The sequence below is a fragment of the Pongo abelii genome, chromosome 11, assembly GCF_028885655.2.
Source record: "Pongo abelii isolate AG06213 chromosome 11, NHGRI_mPonAbe1-v2.0_pri, whole genome shotgun sequence".
NCBI classification, from domain to species: domain Eukaryota; kingdom Metazoa; phylum Chordata; class Mammalia; order Primates; family Hominidae; genus Pongo; species Pongo abelii.
In genome coordinates this window covers 72169788-72185285 of record NC_071996.2, presented here as the reverse complement: position 1 = coordinate 72185285, position 15498 = coordinate 72169788, and the positions used below count along the sequence as shown (strand labels likewise).

Sequence of the window (15498 nt, the reverse complement as noted above, 5' to 3'; positions counted from 1 at the left end):
TTATGCCTGGAATTTGTTTCAAAATAATAGGAAAGGGAAAAGTAGCTAGTGGTGGGTAAAACAAGATTGGCCATAAATAAACTCCTAAAGCTAGGTAAAGAAAAAGTGTTTGTTATATTATTTTATTCACTTGTGTATAAATTAATGTTCCATAATAAAAAGTCAAGGAAAACAAAATGTATCTTTGGATTATCTGTTGGCTGTTTGGTTACAGAACCTTAGGTGAAAGGGTTAACAGCTGATTTGTGACCTTTCCTTTAGCCCCACCTTAGCCTCAGGAACATCTGAAGATTTGATATTTGGCAAATTTATCCTTGCCATATTTTTTTTTTTTTTTTTTTGGAGACAGGGTCTTGCTCTGTTGCCCGGGCTAGAGTGCAGGCCATAGCTCACTGCAGTCTTGACCTTCCGGGCTCAAGTGATACTTCTGTCTCAGCCTCCTGAGTAACTGGGAACACAGGTGTATGCCACCATGCCCTGCTAATTTTTTTAATTTTTATTTTTGTAGAGACAAGTTCTCCCCATGTTGCCTAGGCTAGTCTCGAACTCCTGGGCTCAAGGGATCCTCCTGCCTCAACCTCTGTAAGTGTTGGGATTACAGGTGTGGGCTACCATGCCTAGCCTTGTTTATTTATGAAGATGGGGTCTTGCTATGTTGCACAGGCTGGCCTCAAACTCCTGGGCTCAAGTAATCCTCTTTCTCTCAGCCTCCTGAGTAGCTAGGACTACAGGCACATGTGCTGCTGTGCCTGAATCGTCCTTGAAATTTGTAACTGATAATTTATAGGAATATACTAAACCCAAGATACATGAAAATCTGGCTGAAGTTACTTGTACTTGACCAAGGACTTCTGGTTCACTGTGCAGACTGCTTTTCCAGTACTGATGAGATGTTGCTGCACTTGAGAATGGGAATAAGGTATAAAAGCTGAAGAGACCGTAGATGTAATGGCTTCACTGAACTAAGATAATCCTTCCTTACCCAGTTGTGTTTCTAAGGAACATGTACATTATCAAGTGTGAGATGTTTGGGATATACCAAGCTGTGCCTGGAAATCATGAGAGCGCCTCTATGCTGTTGATGTACCAGCCATGCTGTTTCCTGCCCTATATCCTTTCTTAAGGGTAAGTAACCTTAGTGCCTGGTGAAGCTAATTTTGTCTCATGAGCCCAACTGTTAACCTGAATCCAATATCTATGCTGCTGGTGAGACAGAATGGGTATGAAAAAATATATAACCTGAAAAATCTACTTATATATGCTAAACTAATAAACCTGAGGGATATGCAGGGGGAAAATATCAAATTTTAAGGAAATCTAACAAAGAAAATAAATTCATAATGAAATAAAAACATAAAATTGTGCAAGCAAAATAAAAATACTACACTTAAACACAAAATATACTTGTTAAAATATGGTAACTCTTTACCCCACAATTAACAAAGCTTTAATCACCAGTCTGATTTCTATTTATTTTGCACTGAGATTCTCTCCTATGAGAAATACATCACAGTTGATTTACTTTAAAAGCAAGCCCATTTAGTGTTTGAAATTTAAAAAAAAAAAAAAAAAAAAGCAAGCCCACTGGCTAGGGGCATGGCTTCTCACGCCTGTAATCCCAGCACTTTGGGAGGCTGAGCAGGGAGAATCACTTGAGCCTGGAAGGTCGAGGCTGCAGTGAGCCATGATTGCACCACTGCATTCTAGCCTGGGGAACAGAGTGAGAACCTGTCTCCAAAACAACAACAACAACAAAAAACCATACCACACAACAGCAAGCCCACTTACCAAGTGTATTAAATACATTTCATAAACAATTATTTAATTTACATCTCACTTTTGAAGAAAACACTCTAGTGAAGCAAGATAACATGATAAAATGAAAAGTCCGGGTGCAGTGGCTCATGCCTGTAATCCCATCATTTTGGGAGGCCAAGGCTGGTGGATCAGTTGAGGTCAGGAGTTCGAGATCAGCCTGGCCAACATGGCAAAACTGTCTCTACTAAAAATACAAAAATTAGCCAGGTGTGGTGGTGCACACGCGTAATTTCAGCTACTAGGGAGGCTGAAGTACGAGAATCACTCGAACCCCGAAGGTGGAGATTGCAGTAAGCCAAGACTGAACCACTGCAATCCAGCCTGGGAGACAAAGCGAGACTCCTCCTCAAAGTAAACAAATGAAATGGAAGGCCAGAAAGAGATTTATAACTGTTTTTATAGGAATATAATCTGCCCGAGAATCAGAAAACATTAACTATAAGAGGAAAATAGGCCAGGCATGGTGGTGGCTCACACCTGTAATCCTAGCACTTTGGGACACCAAAGCAGGCAGATCACTTGAAGCCAGGAGTTAGAGACCAGCCTGGCCAACATGGTGAAACCCCGCCTCTACTAGAGATACAAAAGTTAACCAGGTATGGTGATGGGCGCCTGTAGTTCCAGCTACTCGGAAGGCTGAGGCACGAGAATCACTTGAACCTAGGAGGCAGAAGTTGCAGTGAGCCAAGATTGCACCACTGCACTCCAGCCTGGGCAACAGAGACTCCATCCCGATTTAACAAATAAAAAAGCTCTAAGATTAAAAAAGTTCAGTGGAGAGTGGTAGCTCACGCCTATAATCCCAGCACTTTGGAAGGCCAAAGCAGGCAGAACACCTAAAGTCAGGAGTTCGAGACCAGCCTGGCCCACATGGTGAACCCCTGTCTCTACTAAAAATATAAAAATTAGCTGAGTATGGTAGAGAGTACCTGTAATCCCAGCTACTCAGGAGGCTGAGGCAGAGAATCTCTTGAACCGGGAGGCGGAGACTGCAGTGAGCTGAGATTGCGTCACTGCACTCCAGCCTGGGACACAGACTGAGACTCCGTTCCAAAAAAATAAAAAATAAAAAGTTCCTCTCTTTTGATATTTGGCAAATTTAATTTACGTTCCTTTTTGTATAAGTCTGCTCAGAAAAAAAAGAGAGAAAATAATTGAGAAAGAGATGGTATTAAAGGACAGAACGGTAAAAAGGCAAAAATTTGGGAGATATCACAGTATCAATATTGATTCTGTAAGACTGTGGCTTGAGTTTCAGAATGTGTTAACCTAAATTTTAAAATATGAATAAGGCATATTGAGAATATGATTGAAACTGTATCCTTCTCAAAGTCACAAGTATTATTTAACTGAACAGTATACCGATATACATAGTCAACGTAATGTCAGAACATGGAGATGAAGAGCCATGGTCCCTGGTACTGATCTGTGGCCTGTTAGGAACCAGGTGACACAGCAGAAGGTGAGTGGCAGGCAAGCAAGCCTTACCACTGGAGCTCCACCTCCTGTCAGATCAGTGACAGCATTAGATTTTCAGAGAAGCACAAACCCTATTGTGAACTGTGCATACCAGGGATCTAGGCTGAGCACTCCTTATTAAACGCTTATGCCTGATGATCTGAGGTGGAACAGTTTCATCCTGAAACCATCCCCTAAACCCTGATGAAATAAAGACATTTTCAAAAAACTAGAATAATTTGTCACCACTAGACCTAACCTTAAAAAAAAAAATTGGTTAAAGGAAGTTCTCCAAAGACAAAGGAAATAGCAGGAGGAGGCTTGAACTTCAGAAAGGAAGAACAAAAGAATGGTAAATAATGGGGGGTAAAGGAATCAACAATCGGTTCATATAAAAAGAAACATAAATAACTCTTAAGGAGACACTAACATCACACTCCTCAGAGAAATGCTAATTGAAACTAGCATTTATTAAAAAAAAATCCATTAGGCTGGCAAAGGTGAGAGAGTTTATAATAATATCTAGTTTTATACAGGGTGTAGGGCAACTTATCCTCTTATATTCTGGTAGCAGTGTCTACCAAATTACAAATGCACGACCTCTGTAAACTGGCAATTCCATTTCTAGGAAATTCATTCTGCGTGATCAACATTCACACACACGTGGAATAATGTACAAAATGTGAGAATGGAAACTCATGGAAAGAGATTTTCACAGATTATCCTTTTATACTTTCTAAATTTCGAACCAAATAAATGTATTAAATTTTTAAAATTAGGGTACAAAGTTTCAGTTAAGACAGGAAGAATAAGTTTGTTGAGATCTATTTTCATAGCACGGTGAGAACAGTTAATAATAATGTATTGTACATTTCAAAATTCCTGGGATAATAAATTTCAAATTTCTGACCACAAAAATAGTATTTGAGGTGACAGCTATGTTAAATAGCTTGATTTAATCATTCTGCATTGTATACATGCATCATAACATCACGCTGTATACCATAAATATATACAATAATTTCTCAATTATAATATTTTCAAATTAAAATTTTAAATTCCAAATACGGCAACAGTTGTTTTCAGCTGACTCTTCAAAAAACCTACTTCTGGCTGGGCGCGGTGGCTCATGCCTGTAATCCCAGCACTCTGGGAGGCCGAGGTGGGCGGATCATGAGGTCAGAAGATCGAGACCATCCTGGCTAACATGGTGAAACCCCATCTCTACTAAAAATACAAAAAGAAATTAGCCGGGTGTGGTGGCAGGCGCCTGTAGTCCTAGCTACTTGGGAGGCTGAGGCAGGAGAATCGCGTGAACCAGGGAGGTGGAGCTTGCAGTGAGCCAAGAACGCACCACTGCACTCCAGCCTGGGCAACAGAGCGAGACTCCATCTCAAAAACAAACAAACAAACAAACAAAACCCTACTTCCTAACTACTTACACAAAATTGATTTCAGCGTTTCTTTTACAAGCATGTAAGTATCCTTAAGGTAAAATGAAATAGCACTAAAAGCAAAAACCACAATGCAAGTTAAGAATCATAGTGGATGAAAAGGAATTACAAAGAGTAATTAACACTTTCAACTTGGGCCATTTCTGGTTAATTAGTTTAGATTATGCAGTTTGCTTATTATTAAGTAGAATGATTTCCCAAACTTCTTCACTGACCTTTACTTGGGGGTATGGTGTGATGTAACCTTATCAATTAGTCATTTAACTTACTAGTATAATATTAAGGTTAAAAACCAAATTCCATAGCTCATACCTGTAATCCCAGCACTTTGGGAGGTCGAGTTAGAAGGATCGCTTGAACCAGGAATTTGAGACCCGCCTGGGCAACATAGCGAGACCTTGTCTCCACCAAAAATATAAAAATTAGCCAGGTGTGGCAATGCACACCTGTAGTCCCAGCTATTTGGAAGGCTGAGGTGACGGGATTGACTGAACCCAGGAGTTCGAGGTTGCAGTGAACTATGACTGCACCACTGCACTCCAGCCTGGCAACAGAGCAAGACACTGTCTCAAAAAAACAAAACAAAACCAGAAATAACTCCAGAATATTTTATTTGTAAAAACATAAGGGAAGAAAATGCTTTGTTTTTTATTTGAGACCCACAGATTTTACACCAATAAATTTCACTTGAAATCTTGAAAATGAAGGAAATTCTGAAATCACCATCAAAATAAGATTTGAAATAAAGAACAGAAGTATTCCTAAAATGGTCTTTAGACAATTTCATTTCACATTATGGGTCGCATCTCCTAAACTGTTTCTAAGTTTAGTATCTCACTATTTTCCAATAAAAGTGCCAAAATTACCTTCAGAATAAGGACACCGAAATGGGACCCTGTCACCACAGAAATGAATCTCTAGCGTTCCTCTTCACTTGTCTCCTGAGTACAAGATTCACCAGTTGCTTCCTCTATTGTGCTATTTGTTCTGTATTGCCAGGCAATCTGCCTCCTGCCATTTCTTCTTACACAACTACTTACCGCCATGTTGCCACAACTCTGTTCTTGTGTTTCTGTGTACTACGTAACATAGCAATCCTCTCATCTCTTAGTTTCATTATTGGTACGCTAAGCTTGTGGGAGTTATGTATATCCTACTTCTCAAGGTCATTGCCAAGATCTGATTTTTCACACAAAAAACTTGCAACCTCCGGCATAAATGGGTTAACAACTGCAGTGAACTCTGAAGAGAACAGCATGATCTGAGGTCACGTGAGCTCCTGAAAAACTAGGAAATATCTTAATCAAGGTACTGGTCTGTGTTCTATCCTCCACTCTGACTTCTGACAGCCCTTTGCTGAGCCTCTACAGGGGATGCAGCTTTTATTAGCTTCCAGTGTTCCATCTCTGCATCTGCTGGAAGGTTTTTCTCCTTGACTTTGAATTTTCTCTGGCACACTCAAATAGTCACAAAAAGAAGGATCTCCAATCTCAAAATTGCAAAGAGAGAAAGGCCCAGGAAGATTGATTGCCCAGACTCACCAAGACCATATATAGATGGACCAAGACTGTCAGATTTCTTCAGAAGTCTTTTTGTTTTCTTTCAGGAAGTTAAAAAAACAGGTGTAAATCTCTCACACAAGGTTTTAAATATAATGATGATAAATATCACAGTGTTACAACGCTTTTTGACTGTTCCCAATTAATTATTTTAAGGAGGCCATCAAACTTACTAAGTGGATGTAAGACACAGCTCTGCTTATATATAAAATGCATGACAAAATCCACTCTGACCAATGTTCTGAATGGTAACTGAAGGATTATGGAATAACAGGGGCCCAAGTGTGTGTTTTCAAACTAAAGATCTTTTCCTCTTTTCACAGTGTGGTGATCCAGAACAGAGTAGCCATTGGAAGTATGGCTCAAAACAAATCTGACCTTTTAGAAACTCCTGGGCAGATACATATTAATAAAGGGCCAAATCTCAGATTGCTGAAACTGATAAGGGCAAGGTATGCTAGGTTAGCATGAGTTTGAGGGACATACAGTTGGATGTTACATCAACTTTTGGCACAACTTCCTGGCCCCAATGGCATGGGCAAAACCATCATTTATTTCTTCAGATGACAATACATTATAAAGATGTAAGTAATATATAAAGAGCTACATTCATTTACTTCCTCCTTTAGGCAAATATTCAAGTACTGCCCTTTTAGTACCAAAAGAATCTTTACAACAAATTTATTAGAGAGTCTATGATTACTATTTATGGTTTAAAATGCAAACTTTTTTTTTTGTATTTTTAGTACAGACAGGGTTTCACCATGTTGGCCAGGCTGGTCTCGACCTCCTGACTTCAAGTGATCCGTCCCACCTCGGCCTCCCAAGGTGTTGGGATTACAGGCGTAAGCCAGCGCCTGGCCAAAAACTCTTTTATTACCTCAATCTCTTTCTGAATATATAAACCACGCAGCATCCTTAACTTTATTTATTTATATATTTTTTAGAGATGGGGCCTTGTTATGTCACCCAGGCTACAGCTTCGAACTCCTGGGCTCAAGTAATCCTCCTGCCTGAGTCTCCCAAGTAGCAGGGACTACAGACGGTTAATTTAAAAAAAAAAAATTTTTTTTTTTTTTTTTGGTAGAGAAGAGTCCCACAATGTTGCCCAGGCTGGTCTGAAACTCCTGGGCTCAATCGATCCTCCTGCTTCAGTCTCACAAAGTGCTGGGATTACAGGTGTCAGCCACCGTGCCTGGCCACTTAACTTTTATAAGCGAGGCAACAGATCCTAACACAAGTGTCCTAAAAGACTAAAATATTAAAAAAAAAAAAAAAAAAAAAAAATTAGTTGTCAAGTAGAGAATAAATGATGAGATTTTCTGGATGACTTGGGAAGAATAATGCCTTAACCTAAAATACTCCTACTGTATTAGAAACACTCTAAAGTTTAAACATCAGTACGTTAAGGGTTTAGAGTAACAAACATCAGTCCAGATTTTTTTTTTTTTTAGTATTTTTTAATGTAATTAATTGCACTTGTAGAATACTACTCAAAGATTCTCAACATCTTGTTTTTTACTGAATCTTCAAGAAAAAAGGCATACATTACACCTGTTGTTTGTAAATAAGGATAGCCAGTCTCATATACATCAAGAAATCCCATGAGCTGAAGCATACAACTGCAATAATTTATTGCAATAATTTACCTGCAAATATTTATTTGACATCACATGGAAGAAAATAAAATTAGCAGACTCAAAATGGAATGCAGACAAAAAAAATTTTTTTAAATAATCATTTTGCCTTCTCTATGCCCATCTCGGGTGTTTTAAAATTAAAACAAAACAAAATGTACCTGTTTCTAAATATTATAGAGGAAATCAGTGTACCTAAAAGGTGAGATGAGAATGATTTACTTAGGGCAATTCTTAAGAAATTTTAAGGACATTTAAACTTTAATGAGTCAGTAACATATAACAGAAAAAGCTCTAATTCTCGAACTTGGGTTTGAGGTCTCTTTTCCTGACACAGTAAAGAACTCAATCTTCTTGACTATCTTTGTCTGTAAAATAGGGATATGTAATACTACAGAGTTACTGTGAGAATCAGAAAGCATTATAGATGACTCTCACATGTGCTAACTCTAAGAAACTAATTACTGATATTATTATTCCCTAGATTAGTAAGAACAGAGTCAGTTTAAGGTTTTACTGCTTTCTATACAGGTTTGAAGGTAATCTCACTCCATTATTTTTAGAATGTCAAGCCCATTATCTGTAATAAAATAGTATCAGCCACATATTTCAAATATAAAGACTTAAAATATTTAAAGTTCTTACCATTTCAGACAATATATCAAATTAGTCATGTTAGCATCAAATGGTCTGGTCTAAATAAAAGAAGTTTCTCAAACATGTAGGATGCTTCTGAATCTAAGTAGTGCTTAAAGAAAAAATAATTTATTCCCTTAAAGTTTCCTAATCTATCTTCCTCTCTTGAATTGCCACCTAGCCCCAGAGTCTCTTCCTCTAGAGTATTTATTTACTAGGTTATTTAGACAACTACAGTTAAAAAACAAACAAAAAACAACAACAAAAAAACCTCAGTGGAAGCAAAAGGGCAAATTATTGCAAATTAATAATCAGAAAAAGTTAACTGACTTCATGGTAAATGAAGAAAATGAGAAGTAGGATAAAACAGTTAAAAAAACAAAATTGCCAAGAATACACAATGGGGAAAGGACAGTCTCTTCCATAAACAGTGTCGGAACAACTAGATATCCACATGTAAAAAAAGTAAAATCAGACCCTTATAATGCATATAAAAATCAACTAAAAATGGTTCAATGACTTAAACATAAGACTTGCAACTGTAAAACCACTAAAAGAAAACACATGGAAAAAGCTCCATGACATTGGTTTGGGCAATGATTTTTCTGGATATGACCCCAAAACCACAGGCAACAAAAAGCAAAAATAGACAAATGGGATTACATCAAACTAACAGGGTTCCGCACAGCCAAAGAAACAATCAACAGAGTGAAGATACAACCTCTGGAATGGGAGAAAATATCTGCAAACCATACATCTGACAATGGGTTAATATCCAAAATATATAAGGAATGCAAACAACTCATCAGCAAGAAAACCTGATTTAAAAATGGGAAAAGAACCTGAAGAGATATTTCTCAAACGAAGACATACAAATGGCCAACAGGTATATGGCAAAAATGCTCAATGTCACTATACATCAAAGGAATGCAAATTAAAACTACATTGAGATGGCACTTCACACCTGTTACAATGGCTATTATAAAAAAAAGAAAAAGAAAACAAGAGAGAGGATGTGAAGAAAAGGACACTCTTGTAAACTGTTGGTGGGAATGTAAACCAGTACAGCCATTATTAGAAAACCAAATGAAGTCTCCTCAAAAAATAAAAAAATAGAAAGAGGGCATTACATAATGGTAAAGGGATCAATGCAATAAGAAGAGCTAACTATCCTAAATATATATGCACCAATACAGGAGCACCCAGATTCATCAAGCAAGTTCTTAGAGACCTACAAAGAGACTTAGACTCCCACACAATAATAGTGGGAGACTTTAACACCCCACTGTCAATATTAGACAGATCAACGAGACAGAAAATTAGCAAGGATATTCAGGACTTCAACTCAGCTCTGGTCCAAGTGGACCCAATAGACATTTACAGAACTCTCCACCCCAAATCAACAGAATATACATTCTTCTCAGCACCACATTGCACTTATTCTAAAATTGACCACATAATTGGAAGTAAAACACTCCTCAGCAAGTGCAAAAGAAGGGAAATCCTAATAGTCAGTCTCTCAGACCACAGTGCAATCAAACTGGAACTCAAGATTAAGAAACTCACTCAAAACCACACAATTACATGGAAATCGAACAACCTGCTCCTAAATGACTACTGGGTAAATAACGAAATTATTATATAAGTTCTTTCAAACCAATGAGAACAAAGACACAACATACCAGAATCTCTGGGACACAGCTAAAGTAGTGTTTCGAGGGAAATTTATAGCACTAAATGCCCACAAGAGAAAGCAGGGAAGATCTAAAATTGACACCCTAACATCACAATTAAAAGAACTAGAGAAGCAAGAGCAAACAAACTTCAAAAGCTAGCAGAAGCTAGCAGAAGACGAGAAATACCTAAGATCAGAACAGAACCGAAGGAAATAAGAGAAACAAAAAACCCCTCAAAAAAAAAAAAAAAAAATCAATGAATCCAGGAGCTGGTTTTTTGAAAAGATTAACAAAATAGATTCTGGCTAGATGTCTGCTAGCCAGATGAAGAAAAGAGAAAAGAATCAAATAGACACAATAAAAAATGATAAAGGGGAAATCACCACTGATCCCACAGAAATACAGACTACCATCAGAGAATACTATAAACACCTCTACACAAATACACTAGAAAATCTAGAAGAAATGGATAAATTCCTAGACACACACACCCTCCAAGACTAAACCAGGAAGAAGTCAAATCCCTGAATAGACCAATAACGAGTGCTGAAATTGAGGCAGTAATTAATAGACTACCAACCAAAAAAAGCCCAGGACCAGATGGATTTACAGCCGAATTCTACCAGAGGTACAAAGAGGAGCTGGTACCATTCCTTCTGAAACTATTCCAAACAAAAGAAAAAGGGGGACTCCTCCCTAACTCATTTTATGAGGCCAGCATCATCCTGATACCAAAGCCTGGCAGAGACACAACAAAAAAAGAAAATTTCAGGCCAATATCCCTGATGAACATCGATGGGAAAATCCTCAATAAAATACTGGCAAATAGAATCCAGCAGCACATCAGAAAGCTTATCTACCACGATTAAGTCGGCTTCACCTCTGGGATGCAAGAATGGTTCAACATACATAAATCAATAAACATAATCTATCACATAAACAGAACCAGTGACCAAAACCACATGATTATCTCAATAGATGCGGAAAAGGCCTTCGATAAAATTCAACAGCTCTTCATGCTAAAAACTCTCAATAAACTAGGTATTGAGGAAACACATCTCAAAATAATAAGAACTATTTATGACAAACCCACAGCTAATACATACTGAATGGACAAAAGCTGGAAGCGTTCCCTTTGAAAAGTGGCACAAGACAAGGATGCTCTCTCTCACCTCTTCTATTCAACGTAGTATTGAAAGTTCTGGCCAGGGCAATCAGGCAAGAGAAAGAAATAAAGGGTATTCACATAGGAAGAGAGAAAGTCAAATTTTCTCTGTTTGCAGATGACATGATTGTATATTTAGAAAACCCCATCGTCTCAGCCCAAAATCTCCTTAAGCTGATAAGCAACTTCAGCAAAGTCTCCGGATACAAAATCAATGTGCAAAAATCACAAGCATTCCTATACACCAATAACAGACAGAGAGTCAAATCATGAGTGAACTCCCATTCTCAATTGCTACAAAGAGAATAAAATACCTAGGAACACAACTTACATGGGATGTGAAGGACCTCTTCAAGGAGAACTACAAACCACTGCTCAAGGAAATAAGAGAGGACACAAATGGAAAAACGTTCCATGCTCATGGATAGGAAGAATCAATATCGTAAAAATGGCCATACTGCCCAAAGTAATTTATAGATTCAATGCTATCTCCATCAAGCTACAATTGACTTTCTTCACAGAATCAGAAAAAAACTGCTTTAAATTTCATATGGAACCAAAAAACAGCCTGTATAGCCAAGACAATCCTAAGGAAAAGGAACAAAGTTGGAGGCATCACGCTACCTGACTTCAAACTATACTACAAGGCTACAGTAACCAAAACAGCATGGTACTGGTACCAAAATGGATATATAGACCAATGGAACAGAACAGAGGCCTCAGAAATAACGCCACACATCTACAACCATCTGATCTTTGACAAAAACAAGAAATAGGGAAAGGATTCCTATTTAGTAAATGGTGTTGGGAAAACTGGCTAGACATATGCAGAAAACTGAAACTGGACCCCTTCCTTATACCTTATACAAAAATTAATACAAAAATTAACTCAAGAGATAGATTAAAGACTTAAACATAAGACCTAAAACCATAAAAACCCTAGAAGAAAACCTAGGCAATACCATTCAGGACATAGGCATGGGCAAAGACTTCATCACTAAAACACCAAAAACAATGGCAACAAAAGCCAAAATTGACAAATGGGATTTAATTAAACTAAAGAGCTTCTGCACAGCAAAAGAAACTATCATCAGAGTGAACAGGCAACCTATAGAATGGGAGAACATTTTTGCTATCTATCCATCTGACAAAGGGCTAATATCCAGAATCCACAAAGAACTTAAACAAATTTACAAGAGAAAAACAAACCACCCCATCAAAAAGTGGGCAAAGGATACGAACAGACACTTCTCAAAAGAAGACATTTATGTGGCCAACAAACATGAAAAGAAAAAAGCTCATCATCACTGGTCATTAGAGAAAAGCAAATCAAAACCACAATGAGATACCATCTCACGCCAGTTAGAATGGCGATTAAAAAGTCAGGAAACAACAGATGCCGGAGAGGATGTGGAGAAATAGGAACACTGTTATACTGTTGGTGGGAGTGTAAATTAGTTCAACCATTGTGGAAGACAGTGTGGCGATTCCTCAAGGATCTAGAACCAGAAATACCATTTGGCACAGCAATCCCATTACTAGGTATATACCCAAAAGATTATAAATCATTCTTCTATAAAGACACATGCACACATATGTTTACTGCAGCACTATTCAAAATAGCAAAGACTTGGAACCAACCCATATGCCCATCAATGATAGACAGGATAAAGAAAATGTGGCACATATACACCATGGAATACTATGCAGCCATAAAAAAGGATGAGTTCATGTCCTTTTCGGGGACATGGATTAAGCTGGAAACCATCATTCTCAGCAAACTAACACAGGAACAGAAAACCAAACACTGCATGTTCTCACTCAAAAGTGGAAGTTGAACAATGAGAACACATGTACACACAGAGAGGAACATCACACACCGGGGTCTGTCTGCAGGTGGGGGGATCTAGGGGAGGGATAGCATTAGGAGAAATACCTAATGTAGATGACGGGCTGATGGGTTCGGCAAATCACCATGGCACGTACATACCTATGTAATAAACCGGCATGTTCTGCACATGTATCTCAGAACTTAAAGTATAATAATAAAAATAAAATTAAAAATAGAACTTCCGTATGATCCAGAAATCCCACTACTGGGTATATATCCAAAGGAAATGAGTTAAGTGTGTTGAGGAGATACCTGCACTCTCATGTTCACTGCTGCATTATTCACAATAGCTAAGATACTGAATCGACCTGTTTCCACCAATAGATGAACGGATTTTTTAAAAATGTGGCTTATATACACAATGGAATACTATTCAGCCTGTCATCTGGAGCAACATGGATGAACCCAGAGGAAGTTATGTTATATGAAATAAGCCAGGCACAAAAGGACAAATACCATATGATCTCACTTACATATGGAATCTAAAAACGTTGAAGTCACAGAAGTAGAGAGAAGAATGGTGGTTCCCATGGGATTAGAGAAGGAAATGTGTTGGACAAATGTTGGTAAAGGATATAAAATTTCAGTTAGCTCAGAGGAATGAGTTCAAGAATTCTACTGTAAAACATGATGACTATAGCTAGTAACAACGTACTGTATTCTTGAAAATCACTGGCCAGGTGCAGTGGCTAACATCTGTAATCCCAGCACTTTGGGAGGCCGAGGCAGGCGAATCACAAGGTCAGGAGTTCGAGACCAGCCTGGCCAATATGGTGAAACCCCATCTCCACCAAAAATACAAAAGTTAGCTGGGTGTGGTGGTGGGCGCTTGTAGTCCCAGCTACTTGGGAGGCTAAGGCAGGAGAATTGCTTCAGCCCGGGAGATGGAGGTTGCAGTGAGCCAAGATCATGGCATTGCACTCCAGCCTGGGTGACAGAGTGAGACTCTGTCTCAAAACAAACAAACAAACAAACAAACAAAACCACTAAGATTTTAAGCATTCTTCTCACCACAAAAAGGGGTAATTATGTGAGGCAATAAATGTTACTTAGCTCAATTTAGCCATTCCACAACATATACGTACTTCAAAACATCATATTGTTCACAGTAAGTATACACAAGTTTTGTCAACTTAAAAAAGTAAAAAATAAAAGCAAAGAAATACATTTTTAAAACAAAAACCTCATTTTTCTATCAGCTTGAGTATGAATTTCATGTCAACTATTTACAGTGTCTCTGCTTATTTTGTATGTGTAAGTATTCTCAGAAATATGTATTTCATTTTTACCTTTAGATTTGGGAATCAGCTCTCCACAACTGAGTATCCGTACCTCCGCAAACGGTTTGCTAGCTGCATCTGTTTTCTGGTTTTCAATCTCTCTTACAACTTCTTGACCAGAGATTACTTGTCCAAAAACAACATGATGCCTAAAGTGTCAAGTAAAAAATTATTAAATAAAAGCTTCTTATTTCAAGGTTAATTTAAAACAGGTTGTAAAATAAATAAAATAATCTTTACCCATCTAAATGAGGAGTTGGTTTCGTTGTTCTTTTGGAAGTCATCAGATAGAAGAATAAAAACAAAGTCAGAGAAAAACAAAGTTAGCATCTCTAAAAAGAAAAAGAAAATAACTGTATTGGAAACAGTTGAAAACAAAGACATCAACTGCTATCTTAATATAATCATATTACCTCAATCTTAAGTAGAACAGAAGGCAAAATGCTTTCCACATAATGTATTTATCAAACTTGTTCTAATTATAAAAGCAATACCTACTTACTGCTGAAAACTTTTATGTAACTAAAATAGACATTTCGGTGTTATTTCTATCCATTCATGTTTCTTGCACTTGAGTTCTTACTGAATAGTCATAATTGTATAATGTTCTACATGTAGACATATCAAAATTTATGAAACAATTCCACCAGTGTTTGAGTTTAACAATAATGCTTTTCAATCTTAACATTTTAAACAGTTAAGCACGGGCTATATTCTTATGGTCCTCAGACATATACTGTTGGACTTGAACAGAAATGGTTCATATCGTGTTTACAAGTTTTTTTTGTTTTTATTTTTTTGATTTAGAGACAGGGTCTCACGCTGTTGTCCAGGCTGCAGTGCACTGGCACAACCTTGGTTCACTGCATCCTCAACATTCTGGGCTCAAGCTATCCTCCTGCCTCAGCATCCCGAGTAGCTGGG

The 15498-nt window shown here is 37.8% G+C and overlaps 1 protein-coding gene across 31 annotated transcripts in view; it reads right to left on the bottom strand.

Moving 5' to 3' along the window:
* PPIG (peptidylprolyl isomerase G) overlaps nt 1-15498 on the bottom strand; it is a 53351-nt gene that overhangs the window by 8458 nt on the left and 29395 nt on the right. For 30 of the 31 annotated variants that reach the window (XM_024243098.3, XM_054549471.2, XM_054549463.2 and 27 more), the window contains 2 exons: nt 14815-14844; nt 14584-14723 (listed from right to left, as the gene is read on the bottom strand). In XM_024243098.3, the coding sequence (XP_024098866.1) occupies nt 14584-14723; nt 14815-14844 (170 nt within the window). Of the gene's footprint in view, nt 1-14583; nt 14724-14814; nt 14907-15498 lie in introns of all 31 variants that reach the window. The other variant, XM_054549473.2, reaches the window with a different exon arrangement.